Raw genomic sequence first — 26,287 nt, forward strand, 5'->3', positions numbered from 1 at the left:
CAGTCCACAATGTTGCACGTTACATGACCAGAGATTAATGGCACGGACAGCCTGACGTTGCAGCCCGCCATCTAATTCTGTGCAGGCCATGTGATATGATCCAAATGGGCCTTACTGGATTACATAAGAGATGCCAGCAAACGTAAATGTTGATGCAGGCCTAGATCACGATAAAGCTGCCCATAAACCTTACAACCATCGCACGACTTTCGTTGTGCGATGGTTGTAAGGTGATTAAAATTTCGTACGATCTGCCCATCTTGGACAGGCAGATCGTACTTGCGATCATCGCAAGCCCTCCCCGCTGCGGGCGCAAGCTGCCCATACACCTGACGATTATCGTACGATAATCGGCAGGTGTATGGGCACCTTAACACTGTTGGATTGGTGTGCCAGGAAGTCCTTTAAACAGCTCAGTTTGTTGCTTTTGTTCGACACCCTCCAGCGCCTTACTGAATGCTTTGTCTGTGCTTTTCAGGCTGGTGATAGTGTCATCAGGCAGATCCGTTTATTATGTCTGCTCTGAAGCATTGGACAAACCCGCGCTTGGCATCTTATTTGCAAAAAGCAGAGACTTAATGTGTCCTAGTGCAGGAACAAGAGACAACACTGGAAAGCACAGAGGACAGCAGCAATAGTACAGTACTGTATTCAGTAAAGCCTGCAGGGCGACCTAATAGAGCTCACAGGTTATACTGGACATCTTGATAAACAGCTGAAATGACCAAATGGTTAGCTTACACATTGATAGCAATTAATTTTTTTTAGAAAAGGACTGACCACCCTATGATAAACATTTGCTTACAATGAGGAGGATCTAGAGAGAAATTACATGTAAAAGGTTTATTAGCACATACAAATAAATATATAGGATGAATGATTCCAGTAAACAGCTGACCTTCTCTTCCATATTTACACTGAAAGACACTACAGTCAGTTTTACAGTCACAGCAAATCCTTAAGAATGTTAAAGGCCGACTCCAGCCAACATTTTTTTTTAAATATTGGATTGACTTGGTAAATACTTATGGCTAGTTTGTATGCCGTCTGTCATGTCGTTGTGTGTGAGGGGAACGGTTGTCACTGAGAAAGGGTTAGAATTTCTGCCCAGGTTTTTATTGCTGCCTGGGTGCCCACTGGGGAGATTTCTTGCCACTTCTTGGTCCACAGTCACAACAGACGGTGAGAGGAAATTTCCAACCATTCCTCTGCTTTTTGTCACTGATACAGATATCCCTTGTAGATCTCCCCTCAATCTCCCATTCCTATCCAGATTACAGAATGTTATGGTACGCTCAAAGTCCCTGCTGGGTTTTACAGATCTCCTCTGAGAATCCCAGCCAGGACTTCCAGAAGACCCACTAGTACCTCTAATGGTACTCATAGGAGCTCTTCCATTACTACTAATAGCTCTCACAGAATCCAGGCCAGTATGGCTAATGATAGCCACAGTTTCTAGACCAGGACATCCAGAATTGCCTGAGATGATGCTGGGCGTGTCGCCTCGAATTCAGAAGGGTATTTAAGCACCAGCTCTGCAAGGGGCTGATGCTCTTTCTTCAAGCCAGTTTCCTGCATGTACAAGAGTTTCAATACTAGAATTGTTTCCTGTTTGCTGACCCGGACTGTCTAACCATTCTCCAATTGCTGCCCACCCTGATCTTCTGCCTGGACCTGACTTGTCTTCTGTCTTATCTACCGACTACTCTCTGCTAGCCGCCTGCCTCAACCCCTGCCTGGATCCAACTATTTTTGCATCTCCTCTTTGTATCCACTGTCTAGTGGCTGCAGACCTGGACCGTTTGACCATTCTCTAGGTATCTCCTGTCAAAACCTTTGCCTTGTCCTGGCAATGCTACAGACTACTGTCTCCTCATTGGAGCCCTCCTATCTTCGTTCATCCCTTGGCAGGGCGATCATGGGGCCGCAACCTAGTACCAGCAAGCAGTTAAACCCATCTCCACCATCAAGAGCTCTGTTGAAAACAGTCTGGTGCTTGGGTGAGCCCGTGTCACCTGGCAGAGGGTGTCACCATAACAATAACTCTAATGCGGATAAAGACAACAACAAACCCCACCTTGGCAGTGGAATAGTTAAGCGCTGTGTATACCTTCCTCTCCCAGTGGCCCACCGCCCTATTCCCCTCTATATTTGTCTTGGTGTCATGGAGATGAAAATTGAAGAATTTCCACGGAGTAACTGAATAAAACTATTTCCATTCCCCACCTATTTTGGAGGTTTAAAAAGAAAAACATTTTGCCTGGAGTAGGCCTTTAATACTAAACAGTATAACTACAAAATGGTACTGAACTTCAAAGACCATTCCAGGGCTCAGTGATCAAGGGGAATAGTGGGGTAAACATGGGAGTGATTAAGGATAACTATCTTTATTTAAATCCCTTTCGGCCCTTCCCAAAGTTTTATACTTCCTAGTCCACGCTGCTGCCATATCCACATTATGCGGCTTGTGAGGTGTGGATGTGGGGATCTCACAGCGTGGATCTGGCAGAGGTGTGGACTGGTCAGTATAAGGACAGGGATAACTTAAAGAATAGCACAGTTATCCTTTAAGGCACTGATTCCATTTCAGAATATTGGCAAGCATGTAGCAAGAACATTGTTATTGTTAAACTGATTCAGAAATTATTGCTTAAAAAGTAGCAAGCCGCTGTTACCGCTATTTCAGTTCTTAGGACCCATTCAGACAGGCAATGAGCCACATCAAACAAATGCTGACCTCTGCCTAACTTTTAACATGCGTTGACCCTTTGGTTGATATACATTTCTGTAATAAACAGAGCTGACACAACAGTGCAGGTTAATGCTCCAACAGTCATTGACACTGCAAAATTGCACAAGAACTAATCCGTATACACACCAATAGAGTCAATTCATTAAAGGAGATCTACGAGGTGAGTGAAAATCACTCAGCCTCATAGTTCGAGCCGACGTGTGACAATGGAACTGTCACAGGTCGGCTCAATAGATTGGGAAGTGAGCGAACACATACCGTCGCTCACTGGAAAAGCACTGACCCCATAGTTCTGCTTTAAGAATATGGTGGATTTTTATCACCCAGTTCTTTGAACTTTTTTTAAAATGATTATTATTTTTATTGAAAATCTTTGGAATGTAATTTTTTTTTTTTATTCACTAAATTTTTTAACAGATGGACCAGTAAGATTTACCACATAATATTATTATTAATGCATTATATTATTGATTATTATGCTACAAAGTTTATTTCAAGGGTACTGAATACTGAAAAATGGCCTGGATGGGAAGGGGGTTTAACACCGCGGATGTCAACTGGTTAAAGAAATAAGTGGCATTTAATAAGTAGGACATAGTTTCAGATTAAATGGTCCACTGTACTAATCACTGTGATGGGCGGTGGGATTTATCATAGATACACAACCTTTCCTCTCAAACCCATTAACTTCACAGTCACTATGTAGATGAAGTTTGAGAGGAAGGGTCTTGCTCTGATGATTACAGTGATGGGCAGTGGGAATGCTGGGGGGGGGAGGGGGGTCTGTCGGTGGGTCGGGACAACTGCCCTATTTATATAATAATGAAACTTGTCCTGGCGTAGATTAGCACACCATAAAATTTCACTAGCTTTTGGCTGGTGCAAATAGTGAATATCTATGAAGTTTTTAATGAAGAGAGCTGGCAATGCTATTTATAGCTGAGAAACTGTGAACTGATGAGAAACAAATTCTGATAATTAAGATGAAAAGGCCCTTTATAATTAAAAATATATTTTTAACGTTTGAAAAAAAAATTACACCCCTGCAATATTATTGTACATAAAGAAAACAAGATAAAATAATGAAGGTTGTAAAATAACTTATACTGATTACTGAACTGACCCTATATGTTGGAGTGCATTCCTGTGTTGCATTCATGGAACACAGGCAGGAAAAAGCCACGTGATAACCTGTATCAGTGACTGCATGTCTGAATGAGCCCCTTCTGAAGTTTGCAAGCCTTTATGCAGACGCACATCGGTTTACAATGTTGTTACGTTCTGATAAACCCATCGTAACATGGTCATATTGTAAACCGGGGCGTGTACTGTACTGCAGCGGTCAATGCCCAATGGGGAGCAATAGGCAGAAAGCTATTGGCCATTTAAAATTGCAATAGCCAATAGCAGGCTGGCTATTAATACCCTGCACACCAAGAGGACGACTAGACCTAATAGACAAAGTTCTATCTCAGGTACACGCCTGTGCTCAGTGGGTGGGTGTAACAGCCAGCCTGCTATTGGCAATTGCGATTTGCAATAGCCAGAGCAGTCTGGCTATTGCCCCTGGCTGTTTACGTTTACCTGCCGGCTGCAGAAGCTAGCCTGCAGGTGAATGGGGAAGCGGAGCGCCTCGGAGTTGGTTGCTTGAGTTACAATTACCTCTCAAGCAACCAGAAACTACAATTATCCGGAACCTACCGATCCCCGTGGGTGCCGAATAACAGTACAGTAAACTCCATCGTACATGCGAAAGATCGTAACTTGATCGATCGCAACCCGAGGAGCATCTGTATTTACCAATAAATTTCAACAGTGACAATCAATCAGTGATTATTGCCAAACACAGGTTTTTTTCTTGCATGTAGAAGACTGGCATTTTACTGTAAAATGTAAATATAATAATCAATCTAGGACTTATATAGAATGGGAGAAGTGAATATCTTCCACCTTTAGCATGAGTTCCCCTTATATCAGCAATAAATAGACATATAATTAACTACCGTCTATGTATTATCAGTATCAGCTGTATGTTTCAGTTATCCATATAGGGATGTATACATTGTACCCACCTGGTTTCCAGACGCTTTCTTCTTGCTCGTTTGGCTGCTCCTTTGCTGGGCGCTATAATAAAGAGCACATTATCTTGTCACACTGTCACTACAGATTCTCCGATTGGCCATAAACCAACGCTAACATTTATCTCTGACCTCCTATAATCCACTTGTAAACAACTGTGGTATTCCTATTTCACAGGTGGAGAACCTATCATTCAAGTTAGGTACCAAACAGTGCTGGCATATACCTTTAGGTCCTTGGTTCTCAACTGGTGAGTCGTGACCCAAAAGTGGGTCGCGACCTCGTGTTCAGTGGAAAATGAAAAAATAATGTCACCAGCACACCATTATTATTATTATTATTATACAGGATTTATATAGCGCCAATAGTTTGCACAGCGCTTTACAATATAAGGAATAAGGAATGCAGCAAGACCTCCGGTTCTGAGACTCGTGTTCACTGGGTCCCCGCGTGTCTTCCACTTTACTAGGTGAGAGGTTCCTCAGCCATCCCCTAGTGCAGCACTGTCAGTTCTCGCGCCAAGCAGCCATTCAAAATATGCTGCCCAATACTGAGTGTTAGCTTCAGGTGGGGTGGGCTAGGGCTATGGCCACGAGGCAGCTCCATCCATACCTGCATTGCTTACAGCTCCCTTGCATGCCTTGTAGAGGTACCTGGACCAAAGTGATGTCACATTCTGGCTCCTGGCACCTCTACAGTGTGTGCAAGGGAGCTGTACAAGTGGATGCACATATCGATGGAGCTCCACCACAGCACAGCAGCCCACACTGGACCACTCCAGTTCTCGTAAAATATGGAGAGTTTTTGAGAGCCCGTTCACACTAGTACAGTGTATTAAAAGCACATCCTGTGCAATTAACGGACTGTACCACGCAATCACACCTACCACGCGTTCTGGTGTGAGAGGTACATTGCATTGCCATTCATTTGAATGGCACCCAAAACGCACCTCCCACCCACAGTTCTATTGCCAAACATCATAACGCACGGTACTGCAATTCATGTGTTCCATTGCAGTGCAACGAGTCACGACTTAATGACCAAGGACAAATGTGGGTCCTGAGGTTACACAGGTTGAGAACCACTGCTTTAGGTGATATTTATATGTCAGGTAAACTTTGGTATCAGTATGCAGCTTTTTCTTGCGCCCTGTTAAGTTTAGGTACACACGGGTGATTGTTACACAATTGATCATGTGATTTCAAGTATACACAAGTATATATAATTTAAAGCGATTTTTCAGAAAATACCCTAAAGCAAAAGGTCAAAAGTTGTCCTTCCTGTTTCCTGCTGTAGGAAATAAACTGCAGGTTTTAGTGTATTTTCTATATATTAAAAGTACACAGCAACCCAAAATCTATAGCCTTAATACCAAAAAAGAGAAGAAAAGTAGGCAAATTGTTTTAAAGTCTGTTGGTAAAAGTATTATTTGAGAAAGCTTTCCCAAGAGTAATGTCATGGTCGTCGTTTCTGTCTTTGGGTTAAGGCCAAGCCTTAAACATCCAAAATTGTTAGAAATTGCATTATTAGGGCTCATTCAGAAGTGTATACACATCAGAACAGCGTGCAAGCCCATAAAAAGACCCCATCCCAGGGGGAACAGGTGCTGCGTGCAATTTCATGCAGCAGCCTATTCTTCCCTATGGGAGGACGCGGCTGCATCTAATTACACGCAGTCACACACACCTGAACCTGCACATCTGTGCGTGTCCAGGTGCCCCCATTTGGATGCACGGTGTCTATGTCCAAGTGAGGGCACACTGGACGTGCAGACTCGGGGGTGCGTGGGACCGCGTGTAATTGCGCACAGCCGCATCCTCCCATAGGGAAGAATAGGCTGCTGCATGCAATTACATGCAGCACCTGTCCCTTCCAGGATGGTTTTTTTTAATGGCCTTTTTATAGGCATGAACGTCTGTAAAATGTGCATGCAGGGAGGAACAAATATTTAAAGTGTACATCAACCCAAAATATATTTTCCAGCATATTTGGCATCATGCCTCATATCCTGTATACAGTTTCCTTAAGCAAACTTTTTTTGTGAATCTGTTGCAAAGTTTCTTACCTGAAGATCCTGCCAGTAGCAGCACTTTCTATTTCAGGCTAACAACACTAGTCTCCTATCTTGCAATTAACACTAAGTCCCCATTCACACCAGGGTGACAGCGTTTCAGTGAGTTTTACGCGCGTTTGTTATGCGCATTTTACAGGCATTTTCTGTTCATATGTAATAACTTTTTAAAGAGCATTTTCAGCTCGTTCTCAGTTCAATGAAAAGCACTAAAAAAACATGCAAAAGCACGCAAAACGCGCTGATCGGCACGTTTCCATTGAAGTCTCTGGAGCAAAACGAGCTTATAAGTGCCACAAAAGAAGCTCAGGGATTATTTTAAACAACAGCCGTATTTTCAGTGTGTTTGCATGAACCACCCCAATAGGAATACATGAGATTTTAATTAGCATGCGTTTCAGCACACACAAAAACTAAAACAACGTGCGTCGAAAGGCCCTGGTGTGAACAGGGCTTCACATTGTCAGCCTACCGTGTGCACTCCCTTAGTCAGTGTTGGGCTATCAGGCCTGCAGGATAGGTTACCCAATGGCCAACTGCAGGAGTAAACATGGCATTTTGCCAACACTGCTGTAAATTGCAAAGCAGCAGCATACTGCTGTCAGTCTGAAACAGGAAGTGCTATTACTGGCAGGATCTCCAGGTAAGAACCTATGCGACATATTCACAAAACATTATTTGCTTAAGAAACCTGTATACATAGAGCCATGATGCCACCATACATATTAAAAACAGATTTGGGGTTTACATACACTGTAATAGCTCTCCGCTATTTCAGTGTTAGCTCAGATATACCAAAGTATATCTCTGCCACGTAGATGTGATATCATAGTGGAGCACTGTAAATATGGCTTATACGTTATTGCATTTGTAGTTGGAACAATAGCCTCTTACTTAGCAAAGCCAATGAAATCCTCATGGTTTGTGTTCATGTAAGCCAGTTCTATATCAATCAGCAGCATAACCTGTAAGAACAAGAGACAACAAGCTTAATATACTGTATAGAATACAACAAAAATCTATATACATATTATACATTAGGTATTTATAAAGCGCTGGCAATTTATGCAGTGCACATTCACATCGATCCCTGCCCTTAAGGAGAGTACAATCTAAGGTCCCTATCTCACATGCATACATACAAGGGCCAACTTAGAGAGGAGCCAATGAACCTTCCAGCATGTCTTTGGAGTGTGGGAGGAAACCGGAGCGCCCAGAGGAAACCCACGCAAGCACAGGGAGAACATAAGCACAATGCCACTGTGCTGCTATGTAGTTCAAGTTTTCTTAAGAAGGGACAGTGTCACCCACTTAAAAAAATATATTAAAACTTGTCACTATCTTTTCCAATATTTGTTTATTTATTTACCAGATACTGTATGTCTTAACATGTGGTAGCTGGCTTTGGCTATTTAGGTTTGAATCCACTTATTTTTCTGTTTCTTCTATGAAAGTCTTATTCTGAGGCTGCAGTAAAGTAATTACAATAAATAAATCCTGCTATTTATTTTTTAGATCAGGGGTACAAATGAGGGGAACCATAGACAGCCAATCAGGATTACGCAAGCAGTGGAGTAGCAGTAGTAATGATCAATACTGAAATAATGTGTATTAGTATTCTATATTTACCATTTGGAGCTGACATGTGGTGAGTTCTGACTTAAGAGCATTAGCTGTTGGGAGGCTCATTGACTACTGCTGCAAGGTTAAAGTACAAAACAGCAGTGAGAGCAGATTACACAGACTGCAAAGTAGTCACTTGGACGGGACCACTACTTGTCATTTACAGAAAGGCACTGCAAAATAAATTTCATGGAAACTAAAACTACATTTAGGGTTCACATGCACTTCTTTTTTTTGGATACCCACCTGGTCTTTTGTTCTCCCCTCTCGTTCTCGAATGTGTGTGGTGACGATCCGTTCCATCTCCTCCCTTAGGTGGGGATACTGGCTGAGCTGTAGGAGACAATTTACATCTGTGTGGGACAAAGCTAGAAACAACTGAATGGTTGAGCATGCTGTAAACACATATAATAGGTGCAAGCAACACAGAGCAAACAAGATGAGGAATTACACCAAAATGGGAATAGGGTTTCATATGGTGAACAAGAGTTAGTGGCCTACAATGCAGCGAGGGCAGAAGCACACAAACACAAAAGTTTATTTAATGTAACAACATTGATATCTTGGTTTGTATCCATCAAACTCCTGAAATCTATTTTATACTTTTTTTTTTACTTCTGGTGCTTTCTCCTCTCCTTAACTGGCAAAGGGGTTCATGAGCAGTATTTTTTTGTGGCCGGGTTCCTAGCAAGACCTGTGGTGGGAGGCAGTCAGAGTGAATAGAGCTGCATTATAATAATACTGCCCATTCTCTCTTAACGCTGGCACTCTGACGTCAGGCTTCTGAGGCATGGCGAACTACACGGGGGAGGGGAGAAGACCAATTCTCTGAAAGATAATGTGCGGGGTGAAGTGGCCGGTCCTCAGGGCAGGAAATCACCTTTCTACATAGAGGAAACTGGGACCTAGAGGTATTGAACCATGGCATGAACCACAAATATGTGTGTGAAAGTAACACTAAGGAGTAAGGTAATCAATACAGAATGTACTGCTGAAACATTATTTTTGACCGAAGCTGGACTTTAAGTGGAGGAAACAAGCAGCCTACAGCCGTTAATAAACATAGAGCCTATAGAGTTCCTATTGGCAATTTTTATTTATTTGATTTATTACAGGTATTTATATAGCACCGACAATTTACGCAGCACTTTACATAGTTGCAATGTGTTGGGGTGCAATGTCAGGGGTGCTGGGTGGCAAAAAGTGCAGTATCAGGGTGTTCGGGTTCAGTGTCAGAGGCACTGGATGTCAGAAAGGTGCAGTGTCTTGAGTGTTGGGGTGCAGTGTCAGGGGTACTAGTTGGCAGAAAAGTGCAGTATATGGGGTGCAATGTCGGAGGTACTGGGTGTCAGAAAAGTGCAGTGTCTGGGGTGTTGGGGTGCATTGTCCGGATACTGGGTGTCAGAAAGGTGTAGTGTTTGGGGTTTTGGGGTGCATTGTCAGGGGTACTGGATGGCAGAAAGATGCAGTGTCTGAGGTACTGGGTGGTAGGAAGGTGCAGTGTCAGGAGTGCTGTGGGTTTTCGGGTTTAGAAGCACGCCCCTCTCTTGCCTATTGACACATTGGAAAGACTTATTCTCACTTAATATCACAGTTTGATTTTCAGGTCTGGTTGATGCCAAGTAACCTACAGGAGCTCTCTCCACAAATCCTCTCATAGATCTCAGCCCATCTGGAAAATGCCAAAGTTGCCTGCTCTGGCCTAGTGCCCATCCATATAAGCATGCCCCTTGTGGCTGATTAGAAAGACATTTATGTGGGCTACCAGTGGTTTACACTGCGACTAAACTACCCTAGAATTCTAACCATAAAATATTTTAAAATCTCCATCTCTGTTCTGCTATAAGTTCTGGCTCAAGTGTCTAAACTCCTCAGTTGTCATGACAACAAGCCTTCCTGTTTCCTCCAGGGGAAGCTAAGACACACAAAACGGGAACAGAGAGCAGTTAGGAATTCCCAACAATCTTCCCTTCAGGGAAAAAAACAGGACGCTTCAAAGATAATTTGCAAATGCAGCCACAATGCTTTATACTTTATGGACACTACATAATTAATTCCTCAATTATGATGCTGAAACTGTCAACAGCTATCAATGTACAGTCCATCTCTCTTATATAATGAGAAGGATTTTATTTTAGCTGCTAAGTATCTATTCCCTTTGAAGTTTTGGATTAAAAGAAAATATTTTAGCAACCAATATGCAAATATTATGGGGCAGGATAATCAAACAATCATGTGTATTCCATACCTTGCACATTGATTCTCATTTGGACACTTGAGGTATCTATTATGACCAGCAGCAATTATTCAGGCTGCTAACAAAGTAGATCCAGTGAACCTGTTGCCTTGCCCTGAATGGGCAAAGTATAGCCTAGGAACAAGCTGGGTACTAATTTATAGATATACTTAAGCCTAGATGTACTAAAGCCAAGGAGAGAAGTTAGATTGTAATTCAGACATCCCAACCTGCAAAACCTTATTTCAGGGAGATGCCCATCTCATTTCAGGGAGGTGCCCTTTCTGTTTTTTTTACAGTGGCCGCCGTCAGCATATAAAAGAAATAATAATAATATTATGTATTTATATATACCGTATATACTCGAGTATAAGCCGTCCCGAATATAAGCCGAGGTACCTAATTTTACCACAAAAAACTGGGAAAAAGTATTGACTCGAATATAAGCCGAGGGTGGGAAATGAGGCAGCTACTGGTAGATAGATACCAATAAAATTACATGAATATTTATTTAAAAGAAAAATAACCTAGCTCTGTAAGTGGAAAAGGGGGTACAGGGCTACATATCATGTACTACGGATCATTTAACCCATTCATATTAGCAGAACGAGGTCAAGCCTCGTTCTGAGGCTACTCTAGAGATCACATGACCTTCCTCCGGGAGGCAAGCCTCACTCTGAAACTTTACCCACTGATATCTTACCGGAAAGGTTTACTCAGAGTAAACCTTTCAGGAAGAAAGTGCCTCTCTCGCGGACGTCAGAGAGCCGCTATCTAATAGCGGGAGACTCCCTGAACATCACAGCAGCACACGGAGCTGTGAGGAGAGAGAGCCACTCTCCGCACCGCACATGCTGCTGTGACAGCTGCTCCGTCCGAATGCCCCCATCCTACACCTTTCCTCCCCTCCCACCCCCACGGCTGAAGTACTTTCCTTACTGCTGCTGACTCTGCCCGGGAGAGCAGCAGAGATCCAGAGGAGAAGCTGAGCCCCCCTGCGTGTGTGGCGAGCGGCAGAGGATCAGTACATATCAGTGATATGTACCAATCCTCTGTGCAGGACAAACACTGGAGCCATCAGCTGATCACTCCAGTGTTTGGAAATAACTGGGGACACATAGTACTATGTGTCCCCAGTTATGAATGAACAGGATTGGTTTACAACACTTCCTGTTCATTCATGAGTTTCTCAATGGGGAGAAGCACTCTGTACAGAGGCTCCTCCCCATTCACAAACTCGATGATAGTAAATAGTTTCTGAATGAATGGGAAGCCTCTGTGCTTTCCATTCATTTAGAACAGAGGCTGCAGAAAAAGAGATTGAGAACTTTGTGTCCTCAATTTCTTTTTCTATTTTGAAAGGGAAATATCGGGGGCTGTTCAGACCCCTAATATTTCCCCGAAGCCCCCCAACAGTAAAAAAAAAAAGAGGGGCGCGGGTGAGGGGCGTGGCTGCGGTGCCATTGACTTCAATGCACCGCTAAGCTCCCTCCTCCTCCCCTGAATGCAGGTGTTTTTTCGTTGGTAGATCTCACTGAGCTTGTCATTTGAAAAGTAGATCTCCGAACAAAAAATTGTGGGCGCCCTGGGCTACATGATAATACTATTTACTCTTTTACTGCATAATAAAAGACTAATTTTAAAAACATCTTTGGGGAAAAAGGGTTGATTCAATAGGGTGACTTTACTAAAGGAGTAGAAGCTGTTCATTCAACAAAACACTCGCTCTTATCTGTGACTAAGTATTAAAGTGGACCTTTACCTATTTTCACTAAAAATCACCTCAGTATGCAGCTCTCTATGCTGATATTAGGGTTGCACAGATACTTTTCGAGTACCAGTGCAGATACTTGGCATTTTCATGAGAACTACCAGGGTTACAGCGGTTGCAGCTGGGACCGGGCTCTGGTGCTCCACCACTGTCCTGAAATCATTAGTCTGTATTGTTTTAGAAAAACTGTCACATGACAATAAGCAAAAATGTATCAGTACTCGTACTTGTAAGTACTCGGCAAATACCAGTACTCGTACTCGCAAAACTGGTATCTGTGCATCCCTTTATTTACATTTATAAAAACAAAATCGTACATTAAAACAGAGATGTACAAATCCCAGGAGCTCCGTGTGCTCCTTACAAATGACAGCTGCCTCTTAATTTTTGCATTTTTCTCTAGTGTAGTCTTGGAGCTCAAAAGTATCGGTACATGTATTCGTACTTGACCGAGTACTGTACTTGGTATCTGTGCAACCCTAGCTGATATGAAATCATCTTACATCCATTAGTTACACAAACATATTTTTCTATTACTTACAATTATTGTTTTTCCACTTCCTGGTCCTCTTGGGCATTAGTGATGTAATCTGTGCCCAAGCGAGGCATCCTGGGAAGGTTACATTGCTGGCAAACCTCATCTGTAATCTCACTAGATCACAGGGAAAGGCATTTTCTTCCCCTGAGATGATGTGCCTGATCACATGTGCCAGAGTTCCAGGAAGTAAAGGGAGATGGATTAATCTACCCTCAATAAAAAATGGCCACTGTGAGAAGAATGGGGAGGAAAAGAAAAATAATGTATGCAAATGGATAAAGTACTTCTTTAAATGTGAAAACAGCTTCAATGATCTACTAAGCTCAGTGAACATTCACTGTGCAAAGTCTGTACACCTTTAGTAATTCAATTATATACATACATAGAAATCTATCTATCTTGATTGATCTATCAAATAGATAAGATAGATAGACAGGTTTTATTGTTACTTTTATGCCCACTCTTTGCAATCGATGATACCTGAAAAGGATGTAGCTCACACACATAACATAAAAGTAATTAAAAAAACCTGAAAACTATAAGTAAGACATTCACAAATACTGTTTGTTTCTGAGGTTAAACAGGAACTGAAATGCAATGATCAAGTGTGATTACACATAAACAGCACACTGCCATTAGAAAATGCCATTTCATTCAGATTTTGGTCTTCGTGCAGCTTTCCAATCAAATGCAGGCATTTTAAGATGGGTGTGGGTGGGTATCAGAATGTGTACTCAATGTCTGTGTGTGTTCATGGGATGGGATACCATTACTACATATATATTACTAATAGTGTCATAGGCTTTATAATTTGCGGGGGGGAAAAATGCAGCTTTCACCTCCTCTTCAGCGATATCTCCCACAGACTCACGCACCCAGCAATCCAGCGCCATTACTTTTCCTGAAGTGCAGGGTGCCATGGATCTGCCCCCTGGGGGTGTCACTATGGCAAACCGTAGTCACGGTAAAATGTTGCAAAGGACGCTGCTGATGTTGAGGACTGCCCAGCACCAGAACAAAGAATGTGAGGGCCTTGTACGTCATGTGACAAGCCTGAAGACATCTTAAAAAAGGTAAGAATTTTAAAAAAGAATACATGCCAAGGGGCATCAGGGAAGTGGGGGTGTTCTGTGAGTGTTGGGCTTTAAGTTAATCAATACACTTTTTGGGGGGAATTTCCATTATCCATCTATCTTCCTTTGCATAATACAGCTATACACAGACAGCAGTAAATATCTGAAAAAAAGTTCTTACTTTTCCCCACTCTATTAACAAATCTTTTATAGCTGTCCAAGTTGGAGGGATTTCTCCTCACTTCGTATTCTGGTGACAGCCATAACTGCAAGAGGATGTGAAGGAAGTTCTGTATTTTATTAATCATGTTCAGGACTTAAAAGTACACTTTTTGCGGGTGGCAAGCATGAGGCTATTACCAGTGTTCCAGGTTTACTGCTATACTGTGAATATCCTAAATATCCTCTAATTACACACAACTTTGGACGGTTTAGAGGAAGGACACCCCCTCCCTCTGTGCTAGCAGTGATATACCTATCAATTTTCAATTTGTAGACTGAGTCAACAAGTAAGCAGGCAATTCTGGGCTTTCTTGTTAGAAAGATCAGTATGTTGTTTAAACTAATGGTCGTGGAGGAAAGCTATTCATTTTTTCTAAAATGAAGATGTTATACAAATAATGAAAACAAATAAACAATATTAAGCTCCCCTATGGCATTTAGATTCCAGCATTTCCTACTCCTGCTGCATGGTGCTGAAAATCAGATAATTGAAATGGCATTTCCTTGGAATTGGAATGCTAGAGAAACAATACTGTACACAGAGGTACACAATACCCACAAAGAATAAGCAGACAAACACAGATAACACAGCACATGCAAGAAATAACATGTAAAGGATTTTCGTCATTAATGTAGAACCAAAATAGATCAATTTAATTTGCTTAAGGGACCGGCACAGCAAAATACCACACAAATACCCATATGTTATAATGTATACATTTATTTCCTGGCTTAATTAGGCATGATAAAATATGGGTAAGTCTAAAGGTGCCCATACACTGCATGATTCTCGTACGAGAAACGCAGGAAATCCCGCGATCATACGAGAATCGTTCAGTGTGAATCAAGACGTGCGCCCGTTTCTACTGTACGGTCGCACGTCTTTTGTCTAAGGAGCATGCTAGAAAACCAGCCGAAAATCTTACGATTTTCGCCTGGTTTGAATGATGCTCGGGAGACAAATGCCGAACGGGCCGGTGTGCGCACGCGCACACTGCCCGTTCAGCATTGCAGTAATCGGAAGCCCGCTCCTCAGGGGGGCAGGCTTGCAATGATCGCAAGTACGATCTGCCTGTCCAAGATGGGCAGATCGTACGTTTTTTTAATTACTTTACAACCATCGCAAGACTAAGGTCTTGCGATGGTGGTAAAGTGTATGGCCACCTTTACAATATGTCATAGTTGCACACTGATGAGTGGGATTTGACATTTTTCAAAGCATTGTGGAACATGTATAACACAAACTCTCAAGAGCCAGTCATACAATTAATTAAGAGTGCCAAACCGTCAGGGGGTTCAGCACTTCACAAAATAGGGGTGAAAAATTCTACCTAGAGTAGACCTATACTCCACCATTTAGAAGTAATATTTCATATTCTGGCAGCTTCTGCAAAGATAAACCACCTTGCATCTAATACATCTCAGGGATTCTATTGGTGGAACTCAAGTTCCCTAGTCTGAATACCTGCTCTAGCCACTATGGGGGGTTTCCCCTCTCCCATTCATCCTATGCAGAGTAATAAAGGAGCAGTGGGAACAGCCCATTGTTAGCAAGGGCACCTGAAACTCTAAAGTGGGCAGAAATAGAGTCATAAACTTACCACTAGAGTGCCCAAAAGATGTGATGCCAGCAGGTGACTTAAATCACCAATCTACAATAATAACACTCTTTATTTGGGAGGACTGATGCTTTAGCTTAAATGGTAACTGTACCTTGCATTAAAATAGGAAAGGCTTTTCCTTGCTATCCTAATCAAAAAAGTACAAAAAAGGTGCCACACCCCGATTTATTTCAGAAAAAAGGGAGCACAAAGTTGGGTTTTTAAGGCTCCACAAAATGACAAGTCACCAAGATTTCACATGTCCGTTAAAAATTTTATTTTATTAATTACATGATTAAAAAGCTAAGAGATGGCCATGATAAAAAAACGAAATAAGGTGGAAGACACCACTGTCTACCCAGTTCCAGAGTGTAGATAATTAAGACATGATTATGTTTGGCATATGCCATCTCTTATCTAAAAAGATCATGTCATTAATAAAATAACATTTTTAACCAACATTTGAAATCTTGGTGACTGGTGCCTTTAAAACCCCACTTTTCTCTGTGCTCCCTTTTTTCTCCTAATCAAAAAAGCTGATAGCATTACAGGGCTCAGTTTCCGACATCCCTCCACCACTTGCATTGTCCGGCCCTGTGAGGCACCTAAACCACCGAAACCAATGAAGGGACTGTCTACCTAAGTGCAATGGGGTGAACATCTGCATCCAAGGTCTGTAATGATGAGGGGGTAATTGCTGCAGTTTCAATGCATAGTACAGTTACAATTTGCAATCAAGGTCACCAGACTTGGAAGTATAGATAACAAGTAACAAGACTAAAACACCTAACTTACTTGGGGAAAATGCTGCTTCAAGAGCAGGATCAGTCAATGCCCAGGCTTTAAAAGCTGTGATCAGAGCTTAGAGTAGCATTTTCTTCAGAAAATGTTCTATTACTCTTAATCTGTCAATCCCAGCAAGGCTGGTAATGTAGATTTAAGTTCAATTGTGAGTATAGGTCAACTTTAGAGGGTCATTTACAAAAACTAGAGATGTAATTCTGCAGCTGTTCATCAGTGTACTAGATATTGGTGATCTGACCATACTTCTCAAGGTTTCCTATTTCTGTGAGGCTATACCAAATTTTAAGCCCAAAAGGGGATAAGCATTCACCCTAAGTGTGTGTGTTTGCTTGGTCAAATTCAACCCAGGCAAATATATATCAATATTTTCCTTTTACAATGTTGGCCAGTATGGTGTTATTTAATGCAAAAGATATATCTTAGTATATGGATAATATTGCCTGTGCCGGTCCCTCAGTATTTTAAGAGAGTGGAGCCACCTTGATTTTAAACCAGATCTGAAAGCTTGCACACATCAAATTCACACCGCCTTCCTCCCTTACCAGCACCACTATTGGCCTAATTTTCTTAAACACAGCAAACACATAGTCATCTTAGTTTGTCCCTGTTCAGTATTTCACCTGGTATGGAACCAGAGAGGTATGTAACACATTCTGCTGTTGCAATAAGGCAAACCAAGCCAGATATCGCAAACAAACACTAGCTGGGCCAATAAAATAGAACAAACCTTTAAATTGGTAGTTTCCTTGCTACAAAACACTTGATGACGATTCTCCTTATTGCATACTATTTATTCATTGCAAGAGAGATTCTTTTTAGTCAAAATTACAGTCTGGTTTAGAAATACATGGGCCCTCTTAATTCATATGAAGTGTGAATTTTAATGATGGGTCTACCAGAAATTTTGTTCAATATACAGTATGTGTAGAATTTTTCTTTTAACCTTAGCATCATTTACATTACACTGATCCCCTTCAAATGTAAATGTAAATCTTAAAGGTTCCAGAAACTATCTATCCTTTAAATGATCCTGACCAGCCAGAGGAGCCGAGTAGTGGTAGGTGTTAAAGATCTAACACTGAGCCCCCTGGGCTCCAGCTTGGTCATATGAGCCACGTGGCAGGAGTAGCGCCAATGCTTAGAACCATTACCATTTTCTCTCATTCAATAAACCTCTTGAAAGAAAGGGGTTAATCTGAGATAGGAAACTCAGAGAACATTAGCGAATGAATCCCGCCGGCTGGGATTATGAGATTCTCTCCTGACCTTTTGTTATGATTGCCTGTCTGATGCCTCCTTATAATGTACATGCACAACCTCCAATACATATTTATAGAACTGGTTTTCTTTTTATTCTAGGCCTTTAATATCCTGCTATATTTTAGGTAGAGACACTTTCCATATCCTAGCAAGGACCACTGTAAATTAGACTAATAATAATCCTCAGCGTGTTGTGAGGTTTTATTTACGAGGCCTGTGTGTGTTTTTAAAGCAGCATAAGGATTAATAACCAATGTCTCTAGCTCTGTTAATGCACAGACTCCTAAGTGAATAGCCGAACAGCGTTCGGCTCACTTCACTTCGGGTGGGTTACTCACTCGGCCGGGTCACTGCCCTCAGTGAGTTTATAATATACAGTTTATGGCAGTTAGCAATATCTTGTTTGTAGTACTTAAAAAATATTTTAGTTAGATGGACAAGAAATTCATACAAGACTTTAGCCCGTAATTAGGCAAAAGACATGATTACTTTAATTATTTGACATCTTCAATCCCAAAACCATCAAAACAGCATTGTGCTGCAGACCTCTCTGGCCAAGGCAGGTTTTACAAAAATCTCCTGACCTCATACAGAAACCTGTATATATGATAAGTGTTGCTGAACTGCAAAAGGTTTTACCTTTTCGCTACACTTTCGGATGGTGGAGATCAGCTCACTTACTACCATATCCACAGACTTCAGACTCGGCTCCTTCAACTTCTGCACCTGCTTTTTCACAATGGCTTCAAAAGCGAGGTCAGGCGTGAAGAGTCCAGTCCTGTGCAAGTCAAAGGTGGACCCCGAAGGGAACAGGACAAACATCAAGACAAAAGGTGGTGGTGGTGGGGGGGTAGAGTGTTGAGGAAAAGGAAATATTTTAGAAGGAAAGAAAACAGAATTGAAATAAGAGACACACATGACCAGAGGATGGTAAAGGAAGATCGGCAGGATAGACAAAAGAGAAGCCAGGTGAGAAGAAAAGTCCAGGACAGAGGAAGTGAACAAGTCAGGATACAGATTGACACAAGAGGGAAATGTTCAAGAGAAACAGAGAAATACGTGAGGCAAAAATGAAAGGCTGGACTCTCCTTGGGCATGGTTTAGGAAAAAGCAGGAAGGCAACATTAATATGAGGATTGTAGGAAAGAGAGCATATAGCTCTCTGCTGGATTAACCCTTCTTCAGGAGCCATAGGGCCAAACACTGGGGGGATAAGGCAGATATGTCCCTGGTGAAGAACTCAGGGACTATAACAAAATGGGTACTGACACAAAGCAATTGCTTACCAACTACATCCTTTTAAAATGTTTACTTTAAAGCTGAACTAACGTTAATTTGTTATTACAGCACTTTTGTGATTTTTTTTTTCCTGCTTTGGAATGTTCTCTGGTGCCTAATCACTAAATAATACAATTATACATTTGAATAATAAAAAAGTGTAATTTATACACTTAAGCCATGTGACTTGTTTGCTTAAGTAAAGGTATACACCATTGGAGAAGGAAAGACAGAAAAAAGAGAAGCTTAGAGATAGGAAATAGAATGGTAGGAAAAAAACGTTTTGGAGAGTAATGATGAGCAATGATGTGGGGGAAGAAGAGACTGTTTTCTTGGAGACATCTGAGGAGTAGATAGTGACTATATTACTCATGTCTACATTTACCCTCTAGCTAGTGCTAAACTTCAATAAGGACTTAATGAGTAAGTCTATTGTCCACAGTCATCTTACTTTACTATTACAATCCAGTTCTTTCCAAAATAGCTTAAGTGTACTATAGTAAATAACTTAGAATGTAAGGTACTTCTCAATACTCACATATTCTCACACACTCATGCAATCTTGGTGGCTCTGTGACCCTGTTTTGTCAAATTGAGTCCATGCACTACTCAAATAAGACTTCACTATATAAAGCATGCTCAGATAGAAGTGGCTCAGCCAATCAGAGAGCTTAAAGACCCACTAGGTTCCCTGCTTTCTGATTGGCTATGTTCCCAGTTCATGCTGAGTCTAGGATGTCACACATGTTGTAACTGATGCACAATCTGGATCTATATCCAGAAGGATTACCTTCTTGGTGCATTGCCTAACGGTACTGATAAGCTCCGAAATGACCATGTCCACACATTTCACGCACGGCTCTTTGATCTTCTTCACTTGCTTCTTGACGATGGTTTCAAAGGCCATGTCAGGTGTGAAGAGCCCAGTTCTAAACACCCAAGGGGGCAGGTGATAAGGAGGTGATAAGGAGAATATAAAGCGTTACCCACCAGTAACGGCAATGTCATGAGCTAGAAGGGTTAACAGTTTGGCTATTAAGGCAATGCCACTGGTATTCACAAGGCAGTTTGAATACATTAAGGATCCTGATCTAGTGAAAACCCTTTTCAACTGGTATGTAAATAGCAAAAAATCTAATAATCTACTGACTAAATAAACTTAGTCAACTAAGCATAACATGTGCTAATAGGCTTTGAGCTTGTGTCAGTGGGCAAATGCAGCATGCTTTCAGCTGCATTTGACATAAGTTTGAGACGTTTCTGAGATCATTTCCAGTTAATTGACATTTGCATTTCACCTGCAATGATCTCCTAAACCAAAATACCCTGCTTTTGTATTCCTATTGACTTGCATGGGGATAAAAGCAGTTCGGATGTGAACAAAAGTCATCAACCCTAGACCTACAGGGAATCTACAGGACAGCAAAATGGCAGCTCTAATTTCTGACTTGTTTTTAAAGACAGAATCTTTTGGGTTGTCATATTTATACTGGTGTCACTATTAAGGGAGTCATCGGCCCGAAATAAGCATGCAGTTAAGGAATATGACTGCACACCCACTCCAGGTCAGTGTCTCTCTAGGGAGTGAATCGAGGATGACAAAAATCCAGATAACACAGCTTTATAAAAAAAAAAAAAAAAAAATCAGCAACGTTAGCTTCCCTATCTTCAGCCTTACTAGCACCCATACAATAAAGAAACAGTTTAAAGTGCAATCTTTAACCATTTAAATGTGAATCCTGGTGTTTTAGCCCATTCACATATATTGGCTGTTAATAGCACGATTATGTCTCCAAGCTGCTTATCAAAGAGGTGCTAGAGGGGATCGATCCCTTGCGTTAGTATTGCTCTAAACCAGAAATCAACTTTTCAATTAAAAGCAATCCCCTCTCGCAAAGGGAGCCCTATCTCCAGCGTGCTGCTGGGGAAGGAGGGATGGCGTTCTATTAAATAAAGAAAGGATGTTCGAATACTCTACCTTTTATGCAGCTTGATTTTATATAACAATGAAAAAAGAAAGCTACAATTGGGTTTTAACCATTTGATTCCTATTTCTCTAGGTGACTTCAGAGGCAACACTTCCCTTCTGTCGTTCCCATCTCTGCCCCACTGCCTTCACTTTTTCTTTCTCACCCTGGTAGTGGAAAATGAGCAGAGCTAGGAGCTTGGGTGCACAGATGTTTCCAGTGGAGTCAAAAGAAATAGGAATATAGTGGGTCATTTATAGACTGGTAACAGCTGGGCTGGCCCACTTAGCTTAACTGCTTATTACTATCTTCTAGGATCTGCAAATGTACCTTTAGTGTATCATGTGAAATGCGAAGTGAGGGCCTACTGTAAAATGTGTGCAGCCTCAATCTGCTTGTATGCCTGTTAGTTTCATATTTTCATGTACGCATGTCTACTGTTGTATTGTACTGTTACTAAACCAATAAACCTGATTTGATTAAAATGTGTGCGGCCTGCATTGAATGGATGTCAAACAGCTGCCTTATTCTCCCAGTGGCTGTGCCTATGGTTCTAAGAAGGGTGAGGCATCACAAGCAAAAGTATACTAAACAAGCATTTAGGGGATTACTAATTATAGAGTAAGGGCCTACAGGGAAAGTAGTACAAGGGAGCAGAATGCAGCAGCACTAATTCATAGATCACTTTAAGTCACAGCACATGCTATACGTGCCTGATGCCATGGATGTTCTTGATAGCATAGCTGATCTCTCTTCGCAGTTCCTTCTCATCAAACTCCATCTGTAAGCACATAAGGTATCGGTATTGGCAACTGGAAAACACGCTACTGGGGAAAACTATTACAAAAAAGTATTTATTTAATTAATTAGCCACGCTGTCATGCATGAGGTGGTTTTAATGGGAGCTTCAACAATAATGAGATCCTTTTCCTACCAAATGCCTATTTTGTGTGTGGCATTAACAATATAGCCACAATTACAAACTTTGTGATTTACACATACTATAATACAAACTGTTAACATCAATGGATTATGTATGTTAACTATGTTACATGAAAAATACTGTATATAGTCTTATTTAGGTGCAGTTCAAAAACGAATAATTAATTAAAAAATTATACTGAAAAAGTTAGTCCGCAGAGCATTAGGTTCAGTAGAGATGCGCAAAGCATTTAAAGTACCAGTACTCTCTTTATGTAGGTATCAAGGTATAGTATTGATAACTAGAATCTTTTGTCCAGTGTAAAGTCTGCAGCATAAGGTGACCGCTCCTACCATGTCACCTGCTTCCTCAATGTCCCACTGGAGCCTCCAAAGAATAATACGCAAATACCAACTCAATACTTGCATAAGACTAGGCACAGGCACACACACTACCTCGGCCATTGCCGTGATAGTGCTCTAGCCTGTCTCAGGCACCAGGCTTTACAGTACGGAAGGTGTGAAAGGAGTGTATTCAGGTTTTTTCACAGGGCTGCAGAGGTGGATTGGGGAGGGGTGGGGTTCAGGCTGCACTGTCAAAGCACCTCTTGGCTCGGTAAAAAGAAATAACAGGTCTCCCTCAAACAGAATCAGCTTTCTCAAAGCACACAAGGCACCCTTCACTTTCAGCAAGGGATTGCAGAGTATAGATCTTACAGGGAGTGCTTTAGTTGCTAAATGCCTGCTGATGCCTGCTAATTGCTTGCTTAAAGCTACTGGCATGACTTCCATTAAAGCAACCCTGCCAGTCACTTAAGAAAATGGAATGGCCAGTTCTGCATTAGAAGAGGTAATATGCTCCCTATCAAGCTGCACATGTCCCCTACCTTCCCTCCGTTACAGCACTGTAGCCTCCATTAGACTCCTTAGTGTTGGACACTTCCAAAAGTATTAGATGCCTGTGTACCCTGCTGTGAGCTGTGGTTCCATCCTCCAACAACGCAGCACCCAGCGAGAACACAAATATCTAAGTAAAACAGGTCTAACAATGAAGGCAGCTTTACAGGCTTTAAGCAAGCAGCCTTTCAAACAGAATGATGCCCTTGAAAGCAGTGTGTATGAGCAACTGGAAAACACGCGACTGGGGAAAACTGTTACAAAAAAGTATTTATTTTATTAGCCACGCTGTCATGCATGAGGTGGTTATAATGGGAGCTTCAATAATAATGAGAATCTTTTCCGACCAAATGCCTATTGTGTATGAGCTAAGATGAAACCATTCCCATGTATCTACAGCCTAAATATGTAGCACAAACAATGCTGTGCTGCAACACAGCAAATACGGGCCAGCTTTGATCTTCTTTCCAAGCTAAAACCTCAAATGTTGTTTGTAGTTTCTGAACACAACTGTCCATTGCACTGAATCACTAAACAGGACCTGTAGAGGTTCAGTCTTGTATATCTGAAGAGTGAATGGAGCAGTTTATTTTACCTTCACCAGCTCAAAAGGGAAGCGTTCATGGAAGATTCGATTAATCCGTGCACCACCAGACAGCTCGTAAGTGTCAATCTGATCCCCAGAACCTTCAATACGTTTTTCAAAGTCAAAAGCAAACTGCTGCACCATTCTGTGGAGGAGAGGATATTAGTCTCATATATTAAAGCTGAACTTCAGGCACCAAATCTTTAATTTCAATATACTCCTCAATAATCACAAATTATATCAATTCAATTTGTGTGCCGCAAATACCTTTGCAAACCCAGTTGTTAACTTTTAAATGTAGCAGGGACATCGCAGTGCTGCAACTAGCCTATGCAGGGAGCAAAGCTGTGCGAAAGGCCTAGAAGATCCACCCACCACAGGCTGTTTGCAGAAAACTACTAAGGGTTTAGCTTCAACACAGAGGATCCTGGGGCAGGAGAGATGTGCACGCAAATAAGGGGGGATGTTAAGGGTTTGAGTTACATGGAGAGTTGGTGTGGGAGTTACAGGAGGGTTAGGGTTGGTGTTATAGGGAGAGTTACTGTAAGGGTTGCAAGGAGATTAAAGTAGGCTATACATGCTTCCAAATTCAAAGCGTGGCTGCCACTGTCACCACCCTTCTGCCTGGCAATGTTCACTCAGCTAATCGAAGGAGCAGATCGGAAAATTCTTGGTCGAACGTATCTAGCAACCAATCAGCTGCTAGCTCTGTTTGGGTATTCCGGCAGCGGCCGCCAGCCGCCATCAGAATATAAAGGAGACAGCAGGGGATTCATCCAACAACACTTGTAAGCACTGATGGAGGAATCTATTCTATTTTTGTTTTTCCGTTCAGCCCGCGAGAAGGTTAATGTTAGGGTTACAGGGAGAGGCACTGTAAGGCGTTACAAAGCAGGTTGATGTTAGGAGTGCAATTAGGGTCAGTGTTAGAGTTGGGGTTACAGGGAGAGTTAATGTTAGGGTAATAAAAGGCTTAGTGTAAGGGGGGGCCCCTAGGGTCAGGCATTGCTCTCTGTGTTAGAAGCTCTTTGTTGAAAGATACCTTTTCCAGCCTCCCAGCCCAAAAGTTTAAGTGTCTGCCTTCTGAGCTCCATTAGTAATACGTTGCTTATATAAGTAATCAAACCATGTACCGGACACAGCTCAGGGCTGCCGGCAGAGATTTTCTAGTATGTTGGAAACATCTCTATTACTAACTGAGTTTGTTCTGTTTCCTGCAGGAAAAGACATGCATTCAATACATGTGCCTAGCACTAGACTCACAGAGATGAGACTGATGTCCAATACAGCTAAAACCGTCTCTTTGACGCCTAAGGGAAATTTTAGCCTTTTTGATGGAGAGGCTAAAGGTGATATTTATATGCTTTAGTTAAAGTGTAACTGGACTTTTACTTCAATTATACATAATGGGGTGTGATAGCATTCTGCAGTCCCCCTCCAAGTCATATACCCAACCCCACTCTGGACAGGCTTTAAAATGGTCTTACAGGTGCGTTCCAGTGCGTTTGAATACATTGTTGATGTGTTTCTATTCGTTCCAGTGCATTCCAGACCAGACAAAATGAGACATGCAGTATTTTTCTGGTCTGGAACGGACTGCACTGATGTGAACAGAGGCCAGAAACAGCATAGGGATACATTAGGATGCATTTTGTGTCCGGAAACAATCTGATATGGTCTGGAGATGATTCAGACATGGTGTGAATGGGCTCCTAATCATGACCCTCGCTGTGCGGCCTGCTTTACAGCCAGTTCTCAGAATCTTCATTGTGGCATGGAGAGTTAGTGGGTACAAACTCTCTAGATTAAATGGAGATCCATTATGTGTAAAATTTGCCTTTACTTTAATAGAAAATAAATCAGATATCACTAAACGCCATGCTATTCCAGAAATCATACAGCCTACTGTATATCACACTGAGCGCTACTTACTGGAGCAGAGCCTTGGTCTTACGAGCTGGATCATCTGGACGGAAATTCTTGTACTCATCCACTTCCTTCTCAATGGACAAGAGCTGGCTTTGCAGCTTGTTCCGCAGGCCTGGAAGTGTGTCTCGAATATGATTGGTCAGTTGCTGCAGAAGGAATAAATGAATGGAGAGAGTAATTCATGAATGGCAGAAGGTGGATCAGACCAGGTACAATATGGTCAACAATTAATTTCCAATTTTCCTAAGACAGACTAGGAAAAAGTACCCTTTCCTTGAATGACTCATTTAGAATAGTGTGTTGTATTAGTGTAAATGTCATTAGTGATTGGATTCACATTGTACTTCATAATATTTCAGTGTAAACAGTGTTTATAGTAAGGCTTACTAAACAGAGGTAACAGTATGACACAATGGCTTTACCCATCACACAGTTCTATTTTATGGTGGTGAATGGGCTTCAAAAACATGAAATGTCTTTCCTCATGCTCAGATAAAAACACTGGGCAGGGCTGATACCACTCAATGCACAAAATGATGTGTGTTGTCAGCCACAGAGTGCATTTCTAGCAGATCAATAGGTATTGTTCTGTTCGTGCATAGTGTTTAAAGAGATAAAACACAGGAAATGTGCAAGTATTGCAGAGCAGTACTGTATAGTTTATATATATATATATATA

General features: G+C 41.7%; 1 protein-coding gene across 19 annotated transcripts in view; it reads right to left on the reverse strand.

Annotated features, from left to right (window-relative positions):
• The window catches only part of DNM1 (dynamin 1), a 142,028-nt gene that overhangs the window by 55,723 nt on the left and 60,018 nt on the right, over positions 1-26,287 (reverse strand). For 15 of the 19 annotated variants that reach the window (XR_001941625.1, XR_001941623.1, XR_001941624.1 and 12 more), the window contains exons 7-13: positions 25,612-25,754; positions 23,689-23,824; positions 21,989-22,056; positions 20,099-20,237; positions 8,772-8,858; positions 7,797-7,867; positions 4,825-4,876 (exon numbers count right to left, since the gene is read on the reverse strand). Coding sequence is in view for 16 of the 19 variants with exons in the window: in XM_018564041.1 (XP_018419543.1) it covers positions 4,825-4,876; positions 7,797-7,867; positions 8,772-8,858; positions 20,099-20,237; positions 21,989-22,056; positions 23,689-23,824; positions 25,612-25,754 (696 nt within the window). In the remaining 3 variants the exon portion in view is untranslated. Of the gene's footprint in view, positions 1-4,824; positions 4,877-7,796; positions 7,868-8,771; positions 8,859-18,669; positions 18,809-20,098; positions 20,238-21,988; positions 22,057-23,688; positions 23,825-25,611; positions 25,755-26,287 lie in introns of all 19 variants that reach the window. The other 4 variants (XM_018564047.1, XM_018564045.1, XM_018564043.1 and 1 more) reach the window with 1 other exon arrangement.

This window comes from Nanorana parkeri, unplaced genomic scaffold, assembly GCF_000935625.1.
Source record: "Nanorana parkeri isolate BGI_ZX_2015 unplaced genomic scaffold, ASM93562v1 scaffold717, whole genome shotgun sequence".
In the NCBI taxonomy this organism is placed as follows: domain Eukaryota; kingdom Metazoa; phylum Chordata; class Amphibia; order Anura; family Dicroglossidae; genus Nanorana; species Nanorana parkeri.